Source organism: Vanessa atalanta, chromosome 19 (genome assembly GCF_905147765.1).
Source record: "Vanessa atalanta chromosome 19, ilVanAtal1.2, whole genome shotgun sequence".
NCBI classification, from domain to species: domain Eukaryota; kingdom Metazoa; phylum Arthropoda; class Insecta; order Lepidoptera; family Nymphalidae; genus Vanessa; species Vanessa atalanta.
The window spans coordinates 35827-52432 of record NC_061889.1 but is presented as its reverse complement, the minus strand read 5'-3'; the positions used below and the strand labels follow the sequence as shown (position 1 = coordinate 52432).

Here is a 16606-nt window from a genome sequence, read left to right as displayed (position 1 = left end):
GCTCGCAACGTCACCACGCTGCGACGTCCGCAGCGGGCGATGACGCTCAGGGCGGCTCGGGCGTACCGGACGGTGTCATACACCGCGGCCGGCTTGCTGTCCGGAAGCCCGCCATGGGACCTCGAGGCCGAGATCAACTCGAGCGTCTACTGGCGAGCCAAGGCTGCAAGAGCAGGAGGAACTCGACCCCATCCGGGCGAGATACAACGGTGGAGAGATGAGGCAAAACACCGCCTAATGGAGAAGTGGGAGGATCGGCTACGATTTCCGGATGCCGGTGGGGAACTCGTGGCGGCGATTCGCCCGGTCTTGAGAGAGTGGGTCGATCGCAAACACGGCCCACTGACGTACCACCTGACGCAGCTCATAACCGGTCACGGCTGCTTCGCCAAATACCTGTGCGAAGTGGTCGGGAGAGAGCAGTCGGTGGTATGTCTTCATTGCGACGACGGAGCCGTGGACACGGCCGAGCATACGCGCGCAGAGTGCCCAGCCTGGGCGGAGCCTCGCGCAGCCCTGTCCACGGCCATTGGATTGGACATATCGCTTCCGGCCATTATTCGAAAGGTGGTCGCGAGCGAAGAGGCGTGGGCGGCATTACGGGTCTTCAGCGAGGCCGTAATGTCCGTGAAGGAAGAGGCGGAGCGACAGCGGGAGGACGATCCCGATTCGCTTCCAATACGTCGACGGAGACCTGGTCGACGGCGCCGTGACCACCTAGGCCGGATGCAGTAACCGGACGTGACATACAGTGTGGACGGCGGCGGAACTTTACATCCGTCGCCGCCTAGCCTCCAGCGGCAGACTCGGGGGGAGTCTGTCGCGGTTCTTATGGAGGCGGAGACGGAAGGTGCGCCGAAACACCCTGGCGTGCCTTTCGTGGCGAGTCGCCCCTTTACAGCGACGGCCGCTGGCAGGGCCGCGGTGGTGAGCCACGTGCGTTCCCGTAGCCCTGTCGCCTTGCGGAGAGGCGGAAATTCTAGGAGGTTTTAGTGGGTAGGACGGGGCCTTCTGCCCCGGGAGTCCCACATATCCGTCCCGGTCAACCCCCTTTCGGCCGGGCGGAATGCGTCAATGCATTTCCTCCTAGTAAAACTAAAAAAAAAAAAAAAAAGGTTAGGTTAGGTTAGGTTGGGGTACATGTCAGTCGCCTCCTCGTGGCGTACCCTGGGCAACGGGGCCGGCTCGAGTTTACTCGCCGGCCACGGCTAAGACTGACGCGGCGGGTCAGGGGTCGCTCCCGGTACATCTCTATTAACAGAGTGGACTGTGGAGCGGCTTCGTGGCAAAGTAGGGGGAGTTTTTCGTTTGTTAATTTTATTTTATTTTGTTTGGTTTTTTCTCTTCTATTTATTTGATTTGTTTTCCGTATTATTTTTCCATCTGATCCGTTTTGTCCGTTTGTTTTGTTTGTTTGTTGTTTGTTCATTTTATCTTTGTAAATTTTTATTGTAAATATTAATTCTTTCTACTTCTGTAGTGGGGTCGAGACGCGACCGCACCCGCTTGGTTGCAGGCGCATCTAAGCGGGATTCATTTATTCGTTTGTCTCCTCATTTACGGGGGAGCAAACTTTTTCGGCGGGTCCGCTGAGTCGGGTTGGCCGAACAGCGGACGGAGGCATGTTTCAATGCCGCCGTCGGGGGGCTTGGCTTAACCGCCCGGCCCCAGAGGAAGGACACCTCTAAGATAAAAAACCACCCAATCCCAAGTGGCCTCGCAGCGCGATGGGATGCATGGCCGAAGGGTATTTCGGTCCCGACTGCGTTTCCTTTCCCACCCTTCCACATCCTTATTCCTTCCTCCTCCTATCCTTCCTTCTTCCTGCCGGCAGCCCCGGCAAAAAATTTTTACAAAATGAGTGCTACTAAAAAAAATTATTCCTCAGGAGGGTGCCAATCCCTCCCCGATCCGCTTCACGGATCGGGCAGTCCCATATCGAAATATGAGGGGGACAAAGTCGCACGACCGAGCTTTTCCGAAGAAAAAACTGCATGCACAACGGACACCGATTTTGCTACGAAAATACCAGTGGTACGACTGGAGAGGATGGACGCGCTGTCGGATACCGACAGCGTGTCGAGTCGTATGAGTGTGGCGAGCGCGGTGAGCGATAACACCAAACGCTCACGAAAACGCGCGAGAGAGGCTGTTGACTCGGGGTCGGACTCAGCACTGAGTGACTCCGAGAAGAAGGGGAAAGGTAGGCCCGCTACTACCGGCAAATATGCCGGTATCGGCCTTTCCAGGCGAGAGGCTGCGGCTGCAACGAAGGCCGCAGCAGCCGCCGACAAACTCAAGGAGGACGAGCGACAGATCGCGGTTCTGACAAAGAGGGTGGTAGAAGGTAGAGCCACCCCCCTGTCGGAGTCGATAGACTCTGTCGAGGCAGAGGAGCTCCCTGCATCTGACCTTAACCGGAAGGTGACCGACGCGGTTGCGGCCATCAGAAGGGTGGGCAAGGTGTCCAAGGGCCTTAGCGGCTGTAGTCAGAAGGCGCTCAAAGAGGCCACGGCCTCAATACTGGAATGCGCCCAGGTGCTTCTCACCCGCACCAATACGGAGGAGACGGCGTTGCTGCGAGCCCAAAACACCAAGCTCGCAGCACAGGTGGATGTCCTCAGGAGGGAACACGACGAGCTCAAGGCTGAGATGGCCAACTTCCGCCGCGAACACCTCAGGCGGGAGGTGGGCCTGGACACGCCGCAACCGCTTCTGCAGCAGTCGTCGCAGGAGACGGATTTGACTCGCCTGATCCGTCAGGAGATGGCGAGCTTCAACGCCCGTTTCTCGGTGCTCGAGGGGAGGATTCTACGTCCCCCCCTAGCTGCAGACCAACGCAGCGCACCGGCGCCGCCGACATATGCGGCCCAGGCCGCAGCGCCCCGTGCCGCCCAACCGGCACAAGCGGCTGCTACAAAACCCAAAAAAGACAAAGCGGCCAAGAAGGCAGGCGCGGCCCGAGCCGCAGCGCCCCGTGCCGCCCAACCGGCACAAGCGAGACGAGACGCGGACGAGATGCGCAACCCCTCAAAAAGACCTGAGGCGGAGTGGACGGTTGCGGGCGCCGCTAAAAAATCCAAGAAGGCGCGCCAGAAGGAGCAAGTGGCGGCCAAGCGCCAGACTGCGAGGCTCAAGACCCCCCGCTCTACTGCAGTGGCTCTCACTCTGCAGCCGGGAGCGGAGGAGCGGGGTCTCTCGTACGCTGGCATCTTGGCCAAGGCGAAAGCCGAGATCAATCTCAGCGATCTCGGCATAACGGGCCTCCGGTGCAAAACGACTGCCACCGGCGGCCGACTACTGGAAATTTCAGGGACCACCAGTGGTCCCAAAGCAGACGCCCTAGCAGAGAAGCTCAGGGCGTCCTTAGGATCGGACGACGTCCGAGTGTCCAGGCCTACCAAATGCGTGGTTTTGCGCATCTCAGGCCTGGACGACTCGGTGACGGTGGATGAGGTCGTCGCCGCCATCTCCAAGACCGGAGGATGCCCGCCGGACCAGGTGAAGGTGGGCACGATACGTCGGGGGGTCTCCGGTCTCGGGACCGCACACGTAAGTTGTCCCGTAGCGGCGGCGAAACAACTAAAGGACGGGAGACTTCTGGTCGGATGGGTCTCGGCGCAGGTCGCGCTCTTGCCGCCGAAGCCCTACCGGTGCTACCGCTGCCTAGAAGGAGGACATGCGGGGGCACGGTGCACCGCTGGGGTGGACCGCAGCCAAATCTGCTTCCGCTGCGGTCAACCCGGTCACAAGGCTGGCACTTGCTGTGCAAAAACGCCGCACTGCGTCATCTGTGCGGCATCGAACAAGCCAGCCGACCATCAGATCGGGTCGAAGGCCTGCGCGAGACCTACTGCCAGAGCACAGCCGGCTCATCCGCCGACTGCGACCAAGAAGACAAATAAGAAGAAGAAGAAAGCAACCAGCTCCTCGCAGCCGGTTCACCCACCGGCTACGACGGCACAAGATCAGCCGAGGACTGGGGAGGAGGCGACGGCCATGGACACTATTTAATGGCTCTACGTCGTCTTCTCCAAGCCAATATAAACCACTGCGCCAGGGCTCAGGATCTCTTACTCCAGAGCATGGCGCAGTGGTCCATCGACGTGGCTGCCGTCGCCGAGCCGTACTTTGTGCCACCCAGGGATGACTGGGTGTGCGACAATAACCGCTCGGTGGCGCTCATTCAGAGGTCCGGCGCCGACATCCTTCCCTTCGAGGCCGTCACCCGAGGGCGGGGCTATGTCGCGGCAGTCTGGGGTGATATAGTGGTCGTGGGGGTATATTTCGCCCCCAGCCTTTCTCTCGCAGATCTCGAGAGCATCACCCTGGAGTTGGGCACGGTCGTCTGTCGTAGCCGCCCTCGTCCCGTGCTCGTCCTGGGGGACTTCAACGCCAAGTCTACGGCTTGGGGTTCCCCGTCTACGGACGCGCGAGGCGAGTTAGTGGAGGAGTGGGCGGTCGAGCAGGGCCTGCTCCTCCTGAATCGAGGTTCGGTGCAGACGTGCGTGCGGCAGCGGGGTGGGTCAATAGTGGACCTCACGTTCGCTAGCCCCGCTCTCGCGCGCACCGTCCTCGACTGGGACGTGCTGGAGGACGTCGAGACGCTATCCGACCACCGATACATCAGGTTTAGCGTCTCCGCCCAGACCTCGATTCGGCCGGTTCCAGCGGCCTCGGCAGGTGTCGGAGACGGTCCGCGTTGGGCCATAAAACGGCTGGACAGGGAGGCTCTTCTGGAGGCCTCAATCGTCAAGGCCTGGCTGGATTCTCCAGGCAGGCCTGCCAACATCGACGAGGAGGCGGAGTGGTTCCGGGAGAGCATGTCGCACATCTGCGACGCTGGCATGCCCCGAGTCCGGCCGCTACCATCCAGGCGCCAAGTGTACTGGTGGGCGCAGTCGATTGCGCAGCTGCGCATCGTCTGCGTTCGGGTGCGACGCTGGTACACAAGGTGCCGACGACGAAGAAGACGCCGCCGCCCCTTTACAGCGGCGGCCGATCAAGATCGTGAAGAGGCGGAGCTATACGCTCACTACCGAGAGGCGAAGAGTGCACTCCAGCTGGCCATCGTCCGGGCCAAGGCCCAGGCCAACAGAGAACTGCTGGAGACTCTGGACCTAGATCCATGGGGACGCCCCTACCTGATGGTGAGGGGCAAGTTGCGCCAGTGGGCCCCCCCATTGTCCCGGAGTCTTCAGCCACAGCTGCTGGAGGAGGTAGTGAGTGCATTGTTTCCATCGAGACCGGAGCACACACCACCGGCTATGGTTCCGCCTCGGAACATGCCCGACGACGACGACGACGACGAAGACGACGACGAAGTGCCAGAGGTGACCCTGGTGGAGCTGAGAGTCGCAGCGGCTCGCATCAAGAACACCGCCCCAGGCCCCGACGGCATTCCAGGTCGCGCATGGGTCCTCGCCATGAGACACTTAGGGCCGCGACTATCAGGGCTCTTGAGCGCCTGTCTGGAACGAGGCCAGTTTCCGAGCCGGTGGAAGACCGGAAAGCTGGTCTTGATAAAGAAGGAGGGGCGACCTGCAGACTCACCATCTGCGTACAGACCGATCGTGTTGCTGGACGAGGTGTGTAAGATCCTCGAGCGAATCATCGCCAGTCGCCTCGTTCAGCACATGACCAGGGTGGGGCCGGATTTGGCGAATATTCAATTCGGTTTCCGCCAGGGACGCTCGACAGTGGACGCGATCATGCGCGTGAAGGCCCTCGCGGAGGAGGCAGTCGCCCGGGGTGAGGTGGTCTTGGCGGTGTCGCTAGACATCGCCAACGCTTTCAACACCTTGCCTTGGAGTACCATCAGGGAGGCACTCCGATACCATGGAGTGCCGCGCTACCTCCGACGCGTTGTCACGGCTTACCTGTCGGACCGAGCGGTCGTGTACCCGGGCCGAGAAGGATGGGGTCGGAGAGAGACGTCGTGCGGCGTTCCGCAGGGTTCTGTTCTGGGACCACTCCTGTGGAACGTGGGGTACGACTGGGCTCTGCGCGGTGCGTTTCTCCACGGCGTCGGCGTCATTTGTTACGCCGACGACACGCTCGTCACAGCGCGTGGGAAGTCGTACCGGCAGGCGGCCATACGCGCGACTGCTGGTGTCGCGCACGTCGTGGGTAGGATCCGGCGGCTGGGCTTGGAGGTGGCATTGCACAAGTCGGAGGCCCTGTGTTTTCACGGGCCGAGGACGAAACCGCCTCCCGGTTCCAGCATCATCGTAGGAGGGGTATCCATAGCTGTAGAGTCGACGATGAAATACCTAGGACTCGTCCTCGACAGTCGGTGGAACTTCGGGCCGCACTTTACACGGCTCGCCCCCCGGTTGTTGGGCGCCGCCTCAGCGCTCTCGCGCTTGCTGCCCAACCTGGGGGGACCCAACTCCTCGTGCAGGAGGCTCTACACGGGGGTCGTACGGTCGATGGCGCTATACGCCGCGCCAGTGTGGGCGGATGCCCTGACGGCAAACAACGTCGCCGTGCTGAGAAGACCGCAGCGCGCGATGGCCGTCAGGATGATAAGGGGATACCGTACGATCTCCTTCGAGGCAGCGAGCCTCCTAGCCGGCTCCCCGCCCTGGGACCTCGAGGCAAAGCTCCTCGCGTCGCTCTATTGGTGGCGCGCGGAGGCGGTCGAGCGGGGTGAGCGCCTGGTGCCTCGACAGATCGAGGCACGCAGGGCAGAGCTTCGCCAGGTCTTAGTGGCGGAGTGGCACGCGCGCTTAGCGCAACCCACGACAGGGCAAGCCGCCACCGTAGCGGCGGTGAGGCCCGTTTTGAAGGAGTGGCTCAACAGGAGCCACGGCGCTCTCGGCTTCCGGCTGACGCAGGTGCTCACCGGGCACGGGTGCTTCGGGAAGTACCTGTGTCGCATAGGCCGGGAGCCGACGTCCCAGTGCCACCATTGTGGCGACTGTCGCGACGATACGGCGTTGCACACGTTGGCGGAGTGCCCAGCATGGGCTGAGCTAACCTAACCTAACCTAACCTAACCTAACCTAACCTAACCTAACCTAACCTAACCTAACCTAACCTAACCTAACCTAACCTAACCTAACCTAACCTTTTTTTTTTTTTTTTTTTTTTTTTTTTTTTTTTTTTTTTTTTTTTTTTTTTTTTTTTTTTTTTTTTTTTTTTTTTTTTTTTTTTTTTTTTTTAAAAAAAAAAGGTTAGGTTAGGTTAGGTTAGGTTAGGTTAGGTTAGGTTAGGTTAGGTTAGGTTAGGTTAGGTTAGGTTAGGTTAGGTTAGGTTAGGTTGGGGTACATGTCAGTCGCCTCCTCGTGGCGTACCCTGGGCAACGGGGCCGGCTCGAGTTTACTCGCCGGCCACGGCTAAGACTGACGCGGCGGTTAGGCCACGGGTCGCCCCCGGTCCTTCTCTGATCACCAGAGTGGACTGTGTGCGCGGCCTCGTGGCAAATGAGGGTGTTGTATATTTGTAAATATCTAGTCGTAGTTGTTATACATATTTCATTTTATTTTGTTATTTGTTAATTAGGTGTATATAAATTTTGTAAATTTAGTTTTGTTGTTTTGAGGAAGAAAACCTCGATAAAAAATCACCCCGAATCCCAAGTGGCCTCGCAGCGCGATGGGATGCATGGCCGAAGGGTATTTCGGTCCCGACTGCGTTTCCTTTCCCACCCTTCCACATCCTTATTCCTTCCTCCTCCTATCCTTCCTTCTTCCTGCCGGCAGCCCCGGCAAAAAAAAAAAATTTTTAAAATGAGTGCTACTGAAAAAAATTATTCCTCAGGAGGGTGCCAATCCCTCCCCGATCCGCTTCACGGATCGGGCAGTCCCATATCGAAATATGAGGGGGACAAAGTCAGACAAATGACAGGACAAGTTGACATGGTGGTGGAAGTGGGCGCCCCGATGGCGCACACCAAAACCAACGACCCAGGCGCACCCAAGGTACCCGTCGTCCGGCTAGAACGACTCTCTCTCGAGTCGGTCTCGTCGGTCGGCAACGAAAGAAGAAAAGGGGAGAAGCGGCCCCACAGAGAAGACACCGTCTCGGACTCCGATAGCGACGCCACAATACAGCGTAGCGACTCGGAGTCCTCTATTAGCAGGTGGTTAAAGCCTGCTAACAAAAGGGGGCGTGGACGACCATCTACCCACGGAAGATACGTCGGACTGGGCAAGTCAATGGAGGAGCTGAGCACCCTGTCCCAGAAAGAGGAGAGACGGGTAACCGAAGACGCGCTGGCCGCTTATAATGAAACGGCCAAGGTGGCCATGGAGGAGAGGGTGGCCCGAAACAAGAGGCGTCAACCGGACGTGTCCACTGACGAGGCGGCGAAGACGTCAGCTGCTCTGGACGCAGCCGTCCAAGAAGCGTTGGACGTGGTGCTGCAAGTTGCCGATAAATCCGGCAACCTAAAGGGCACGTTCGTCAGGGCTCTAAAGGCTGCCGCGAATTCCATCAAAGGTGCGGTAGCGGACCTCAGAGCCCTGACCATCACGGAGGAAGTTGCGCGATTGGAAGCAGCCAACGCGCAGCTATCTGGTCAGCTGGCCGAGCTGCGCCGGGAAGTGGCACTGATGCGCACGCAGCCGGCGAAGATGGATGACGCTAACATCCAGCGTGTCATGGAGGAGGCGCTGCGCTCCAACCGGGAGCAGTTTAGCACAATGCTGAATGCCCGGATGGAGGGCATCGAGCGCCGGCTCCTTCCGGAGCCCCGGCTGCGACCTCCGCTGGCCGCCGACCGACAATCAGCCCAGACCGCAGTCGCAACATCGAGGGTGACGACACCATCCGAGTCGCCCGCCGATGCTGTCACGAAAAAGAAGAAGAAGAAGAAGGCAAAACGGCCGAACATGGCTGCACAAGAAGCTGCAGCAACAACAGCGACAGCAAAGGAGAAAACTGCCCCTCCATCTGCAGAACCAGGCAGTTCGTCGCTATCGTGGGCCGCCGTTGCTCAAAAACAACCGAGCAAGGCGGCCAAGAAGAACAAGGCGAAGACCATGAAACCGGATTCGAGTCATGTGAAGAGGAAGGCCCCTAAAGGGAAACTTCGCCCTCCTCGCACCGCGGTGATCACCATCACCCTGAAGCCCGGTGCTGAGGAGAAAGGATTGAAGTACGAAACTGTCCTGAAGCAAGCGAAGAGCCGCATCAAGCTGAGCGAGGTCGGCTTGACTGCGGTGCGCTTCAGGACAACGGCCACTGGAGCGCGGATGCTAGAAATCCCGCCGGGCACCGTCGACGCGGAGAAGTCGGCGGACGCCCTTGCGGCGAAGCTCCGCGACGTCCTGAGTCCGGACGAGGTCCAGATCCATCGACCGACGAAATGCGTCGAGATCAGGGTCGTGGATCTGGACGACTCAGTGACGGCGGAGGAGGTGGTGGCAGCGGTCGCCAAAGATGGAGGTTGCTCCGAGGGCGCTATCAGGCCGGGCGTGGTCGTCCGGAGCGCCAACGGCTGCAGGTCGCTGTGGCTCAGCTGCCCAGTCGCGGCGGCCAAGAAGGTTCTTGTGGCCGGCAGAGTCAGAGTGGGGTGGATCTCGGCGCGGGTGTTATTGCTCGAGCCGAGGCCACTCCGCTGTTACAGGTGTCAAGAGGGAGGGCACATGGGGGCCGCTTGTGACAGGGGTGTGGACCGCAGCCGTTTGTGCTTCCGCTGCGGCCAACCCGACCACAAGGCCCGCGAATGCACCGCCGCTGAAGCAAACTGCATCCTGTGCTCAGCGGCCGGTAAACCGGCGACGCACGCCTTGGGCAGTAAGGCGTGCCAGGGCAGCAGAGCTCGCCCTGTCAAAAGAACGGGAGGTGCGGTGACGAAAGGGCCCGTCACCGTGTCCCTACGGACTGAGGAGCCCATGGAGACCGCACACTAATGGCCCTGCGTTGTCTCCAGGCCAACTTGAACCACTCCGCCCGAGCCCAGGACCTTCTAGTCCAGAGCATGGCGGAGTGGCAAATCGGAGTGGCAGTGGTGGCGGAACCCTACGTCGTTCATCTACGGGACGACTGGGTATCCGACCACGAGGGAGTAATTTCCATCGTTGCTCCCGCTATCGCCGGTTCCCCTGCGATCGACTGGGTCGCAAGAGGCAGAGGGTGCGTGGCCGCAATTGTGCACGGTAACGCGTTCGTAGGAGTCTACGCCTCTCCCAACCGGAGTCTCGCCGAGTTCGAACAACTTCTCGTTGAGGTAGGGGCTTTGGTCGGGCAGGTTTCACCGAGACCGGTGATAGTCGCGGGGGATTTCAATGCCAAATCCACGGCTTGGGGTTCTCCTGCGACCGATGCCCGAGGAGAGGTGCTAGAGGAGTGGGCCGTGTCACTGGGGCTCGCGACGATCAACAGTGGATCGGAGAGCACGTGCGTGCGGCAGCGGGGCGAGTCGATCGTGGACCTAACGTTCGCGTCCATCGTCCTAGCCCGCCGTGTTCGGGATTGGAGGGTGGAGACGGAGGTGGAGACTCTGTCGGATCATAGATATATCCGATTCGATGTCTCCGCGGTTCCCGTCGTCCAGCCCGCTGTTGAGCGGTCAGAAGGTCCGCGGTGGAGTCTGGGCCGCCTCGACAGCCAGTTGGCAAAGGAGGCGGCCATCGTGGAGGCCTGGTGCGCCGGTTCCGATCCGGTCGTCCAGGTCGACCGAGAGGCTGACCGACTCGGTGCCGCCCTGTTCCGCATTTGCGATGTGGCGATGCCGAGGGTGCAGTCTCAGACTCCACGTCGTCGTGTGTACTGGTGGCGTCCGGAACTGCGGACGCTGCGGAGAGCGTGCGTTGCGGCCCGTCGCCAATACGCCAGGTCCAGGAGGAGACGGATACGCGATCACAACCTGGAGGAGGCTCTTTACACCTCCTACAGGGAGGCTTGCGTATCACTCCGGAAGGCGATCGCGCAGGCGAAGGAAGCGGCGTGGGTAGAGTGGCTCGCCTCACTCGATGCAGATCCGTGGGGGAGACCGTATCGGGTCGTGAGACAGAAGCTCCGACCCTGGACACCCCCACTCACCACCACCATCCAGCCGCAGCTTCTGGGACGAATCACGGAGGAGCTCTTCCCGCAGCGAGGAGCGTTCGTCCCACCGGCGATGGAACCGGAATACGTCGGAGAGATGGCGGGCCAAGCGTCCCCGGTTACCGAGGCGGAGTTGTGCGCGGCTGTCCTGAAGCTCCGTTCGAAAAGGACAGCCCCCGGGCCTGACGGGATACCGGGACGCGCGCTGACGATCGCGCTGGAGCAGTTGGGCGACGGCACGTGCCGGCTGTTTTCCGCCTGCCTGGCACAGGGTAGGTTTCCGAACCGGTGGAAAACGGGAAGGCTCGTACTCATCCGCAAGGAGGGACGAGCCCCCGATCAGCCGTCGGCCTACCGACCCATCGTGCTGCTCGACGAGGCGGGCAAGCTCTTCGAGCGTATAATCGCAGCTCGTCTGGTCGGCAGCATGGTGCCGGGCCTGAGCGATTCACAGTTCGGCTTCCGCCGGGGCCGCTCCACGTTGGACGCAGTCGCCAGGCTGAGGGAGCTCGCAGAGGAGGAGGTCTCTCGGGGAGGGGTGTTGCTGGCAGTATCGTTGGATATTTCCAACGCCTTCAACACTCTGCCCTGGGAAGTGGTGCTTGAAGCTCTCAGGTACCACAACGTTCCGGACTACCTGCAGCGAACCGTCGCCGATTACTTCTCCGGCAGGGCGGTGGCGTTCCCGACGATGGATGGTATCAGCAGGAGGGCAATGACATGCGGTGTTCCACAGGGCTCGGTTTTGGGGCCGTTACTGTGGAACATCGGCTACGACTGGGTGCTGCGCGGGGCCACGTTGCGGGGGGTCAGTGTGACCTGCTACGCTGACGACACCCTCGTGTCGGCCCGCGGCAGAACCCCTCGTGAGGCGGCATATCTCGCCACGGCGGGAGTGGCACATGCGGTCCACCGCATTCGTGCTCTGGGCCTCGAGGTGGCCTTGCACAAGTCCGAGGCCCTAATCTTCCATGGACCTCGGAACGCGCCACCCCAAGGGTTGACGATAACTGTCGGCGGAACTTCCATCACCATCGGGTCGACGATGAAGTACCTGGGACTCGTCCTCGATGGCAGGTGGAAGTTCGAGGAGCATTTCCGGCGCTTGGCCCCAAGACTGGTGGCTGCAGCCGGAGCGTTGGGGCGCATCTTACCCAACGTCGGAGGACCGGGGAGTTCCTGCAGGCGACTCTACACCGGTGTGGTGCGTTCGATGGCACTATACGGCGCGCCGATATGGGCGGACGCTCTGAGCGCTCGCAACGTCGCCGTGCTGCGACGTCCGCAGCGGGCGATGACGCTCAGGGCGGCTCGGGCGTACCGGACGGTGTCATACACCGCGGCCGGCTTGCTGTCCGGAAGCCCGCCATGGGACCTCGAGGCCGAGATCAACTCGAGCGTCTACTGGCGAGCCAAGGCTGCAAGAGCAGGAGGAACTCGACCCCATCCGGGCGAGATACAACGGTGGAGAGATGAGGCAAAACACCGCCTAATGGAGAAGTGGGAGGATCGGCTACGATTTCCGGATGCCGGTGGGGAACTCGTGGCGGCGATTCGCCCGGTTTTGAGAGAGTGGGTCGAGCGCAAACACGGCCCACTGACGTACCACCTGACGCAGCTCATAACCGGTCACGGCTGCTTCGCCAAATATCTGTGCGAAGTGGTCGGGAGAGAGCCGTCGGTGGTATGTCTTCATTGCGACGACGGAGCCGTGGACACGGCCGAGCATACGCGCGCAGAGTGCCCAGCCTGGGCGGAGCCTCGCGCAGCCCTGTCCACGGCCATTGGATTGGACATATCGCTTCCGGCCATTATTCGAAAGGTGGTCGCGAGCGAAGAGGCGTGGGCGGCATTACGGGTCTTCAGCGAGGCCGTAATGTCCGCGAAGGAGGAGGCGGAGCGTCAGCGGGAGGAAGATCCCGATTCGCTTGCAATACGTCGACGGAGACCTGGTCGACGGCGCCGTGACCACCTTGGCCGGATGCAGTAACCGGACGTGACATACAGTGTGGACGGCGGCGGAACTTTACATCCGCCGCCGCCTAGCCTCCAGCGGCGGACTCGGGGGGAGTCCGTCGCGGTTCTGACGGAGGCGGAGACGGAAGGTGCGCCGAAACACCCTGGCGTGCCTTTCGTGGCGAGTCGCCCTTTTACAGCGACGGCCGCTGGCAGGGCCGCGGTGGTGAGCCACGTGCGTTCCCGTAGCCCTGTCGCCTTGCGGAGAGGCGGAAATTCTAGGAGGTTTTAGTGGGTAGGACGGGGCCTTCTGCCCCGGGAGTCCCACATATCCGTCCCGGTCAACCCCCTTCGGCCGGGCGGAATGCGTCAATGCATTTCCTCCTAGTAAAACTAAAAAAAAAAAAAGGTTAGGTTAGGTTAGGTTGGGGTACATGTCAGTCGCCTCCTCGTGGCGTACCCTGGGCAACGGGGCCGGCTTGAGTTTACTCGCCGGCCACGGCTAAGACTGACGCGGCGGTTAGGCCACGGGTCGCCCCCGGTCCTTCTCTGATCACCAGAGTGGACTGTGTGCGCGGCCTTGTGGCAATTGAGGGAGTTGTATATTTGTAAAAATCTAGTCGTAGTTGTTATACATATTTCATGTTTATTTTGTTATTTGTAAATTAGGTAGGTGTATATAAATTTGTAAATTTCTTTTGTTGGTTTGAGGAAGAAAACCTCGATAAAAAAAAATTACCCCGAATCCCAAGTGGCCTCGCAGCGCGATGGGATGCATGGCCGAAGGGTATTTCGGTCCCGACTGCGTTTCCTTTCCCACCCTTCCACATCCTTATTCCTTCCTCCTCCTATCCTTCCTTCTTCCTGCCGGCAGCCCCGGCAAAAAATCTTTAAAATGAGTGCTACTAAAAAAAATTATTCCTCAGGAGGGTGTCAATCCCTCCCCGATTCGCTTCACGGATCGGGCAGTCCCATATCGAAATATGAGGGGGACAAAGTCGCACGATCGATTTGTCACGACGACCATACCGCGAGCATAACGGACACCGATTATACCAAAAAAATACCTGTGGTACGACTGGAGAGGATGGGCGCGCTGTCGGATACCGACAGCGTGTCGAGTCGTATGACTGTTGATATGGCGGTGGAGGTGGGCGCCCCGATGGCGCGCGCTGAAACCAACGACCTTGGCTTGAATGAAGGACTAGCTGCCCGGCCTGTGCGACTCTCCGAGTCGGACTCGTCGGTCTGCAGCATGATGACGGTGGAGTCGGGGGACATACCACCCAAGGAGATGACACAGAAGAGGAAGAAGGGCGCGAAGCGGACTCACGCTGAGGAAAGCTGCTCTGGCTCTGAGAGCGACGCGAGCGTGCAGCTGGGTGATAATTCGGAATCCTCAGTGAGCAGGTGGCTAAAACCCGCCACTAAGAGGGGGCGAGGCCGACCGCCCACCCATGGAAGATACGTGGGCATAGGGAAGTCGCAGGAAGAGCTCCGCGAAGCGAAGTCGAAGGCGAAGACGGATCGCTTCCAAACGGAGGACGCGTTGGCCGTTTACAACGAAACGGCCAAGTTGGCGCTGGAAGAGAGAGCGGCCCGCAGAGCGAACCGACAGACAGATGAGCATGCCGAGGACGCACCGAAGACGTCCGCCGCTTTGGACACGACAGTCCAGCAGGCGTTAGACGTGGTGCTCCAGGTTGCCGACAAGTCGGGCAACCTGAAGGGTACTTTCGTCAGGGCTCTGAAGACTGCCGCTGACACCATCAAAGGTGCGGTAGCGGAACTTAGAGCTCTGACCATGTCAGAGGAGGTGGCCCGCCTGGAAGCTGCTAACGCACAGCTTTCGGGCCAGTTGGCCGAACTGCGCAGAGAGGTGGCCGAGATGCGCCGAAAACCGCAGGATAACAACGAGGAAGGTCTCAAGCGCATCATGGAGGAGGCGCTGCGGTCCAGCCGAGAGCAGTTCGGCAACATGCTGAACGCCCGGATGGAGGGCATCGAGCGCCGCCTCCTTCCGGAGCCTCGGTTGCGGCCTCCGCTAGCTGCAGACCGCAAGGAGGCAGAAGCTGCAGCTAGCAGCAATACAGCAAGGGTGTCGGCACCAGTCGAGCCGCCCACTGCCAAAGTAGTAGAGAAGACTGACAAAAAGCCAAAAAAGAAGACGAAACGCCCTAGCATGGCTGCCAAGGAGGCGGCAGCGGCTGCGGCGAAGAAGACCGCTCCTCCGCCAGCACCGAAGCCAGGCGGCTCCGGAGCATCTTGGGCGGCTGTTGTTCGTCAACAGCCGAATAAGCCGCCCAAGAAGCCTAAGGCGCCGGAAAAGAAGTCGAAAGAAAGGCGTCCCGGAAGGAAACTTCGCTCTCCTCGCACCGCGGTGATCACGATCACCCTAAAACCCGGTGCCGAGGAGAAAGGGGTGAGGTATGAGGATGTTCTCGCCGAGGCCAAAAGCCGAATTAAGCTCGGCGAGGTAGGCCTCACCTCTGTGCGCTTCCGCACGACGGCAACGGGGGCACGGATGCTGGAGGTCCCGCCGGGTACCAACGACGCGGAGAAGGCGGCGGATGCCCTGGCGGCCAAGCTCCGCGAGGTCCTCAGCTCGGACGCGGTCCAGGTCCATAGACCGACTAAGTGTGTCGAGTTGAGAATCTTGGACCTGGACGACTCGGTGACTGCGGTGGAGGTGGTGTCTGCGGTCGCCGAAGAGGGGGGTTGTTCCGCTGGAGCAATAAAACCGGGTGTTATTGCCCGGCGCTCCGGCGGCTCCGGCTCCCTCTGGATGAGCTGCCCGGTGGCGGCGGCAAAAAGAGTGCTGGAGGTGGGCCGCGTCAAGGTGGGGTGGGTCTCGGCACGAGTGAGACTGCTCGAGCCGAGGCCGCTGCGCTGCTTCAGGTGCTTGGAGGGGGGCCACATGGGGGCCAAATGTGATAGGGGTGTCGACCGCAGCCGTCTGTGCTTCCGCTGCGGCCTTCCCGATCACAGGGCCAGGGAGTGTACCGCCGCTGAAGCCAATTGTATCGTGTGCTCAGCGGCCGGTAAGCCTGCGGCACATGCCGTCGGTAGCAAGGCGTGCCAGGGCAGCAAAACTCGTCTCGCCTCAAAGAAGGGAGGAGCGGTGGCGAAAGGGCCCGTCACCGCGTCCCAGAGGACTGTGGAGGAGCCTATGGAGACCGCCCAATAATGGCCCGGCGCTGTCTCCAGGCGAACATCAACCACTCTGCCAGGGCCCAGGACCTGCTAGTCCAAAGCATGGCAGAGTGGCAAATCGACGTGGCGGTGGTCTCGGAGCCCTATGTCGTTCATTTACGGGACGACTGGGTGTCCGACCACGAGGGAGTGGTGGCGATCGTCGCCCCTGCCGTCGCTGGTTCCCCTGCTATCGAAGGGGTAGCCAGGGGCAGAGGGTTCGTAGTCGCTGCAGTCGGGGGTGTGGCGATCGTGGGCGTTTACGCCTCGCCCAACCGGAGTCTCGCGGAGTTTGAACAGCTACTCGTTGATGCATTATCGATTTTTCCTGACGACCATACCGCGAGCATAACGGACACAGGCACGATGACAGGACAAGTTGACATGGTGGTGGAAGTGGGCGCCCCGATGGCGCACACCAAAACCAACGACCCAGGCGCACCCAAGGTACCCGTCGTCC

At 60.5% G+C, this 16606-nt stretch overlaps 1 protein-coding gene across 1 annotated transcript; it reads left to right on the top strand.

Moving 5' to 3' along the window:
• The first annotated feature begins 4013 nt into the window (after positions 1 to 4013).
• Positions 4014 to 16141, top strand: LOC125071548. The gene is made up of 5 exons (XM_047681869.1): positions 4014 to 6976; positions 8310 to 8320; positions 12768 to 12928; positions 13045 to 13189; positions 13881 to 16141. Exons 1-5 carry the CDS (start codon positions 4014 to 4016, stop codon positions 16139 to 16141), a joined length of 5541 nt encoding a protein of 1846 aa, XP_047537825.1.
• The last annotated feature ends 465 nt before the right edge of the window (positions 16142 to 16606 follow it).

Coding starts and splice junctions, on each gene's coding strand:
- LOC125071548 (XM_047681869.1), top strand. CDS start 4,014: ATGGCTCTACGTCGTCTTCTCCAAGCCAATATAAACCACTGCGCCAGG. Junction 12,929..13,044: donor AGGAAGATCCCGATTCGCTT/GCAATACGTCGA, acceptor GCCGCCGCCTAG/CCTCCAGCGGCGGACTCGGG. Junction 13,190..13,880: donor GGGCCGCGGTGGTGAGCCAC/GTGCGTTCCCGT, acceptor ATTATTCCTCAG/GAGGGTGTCAATCCCTCCCC.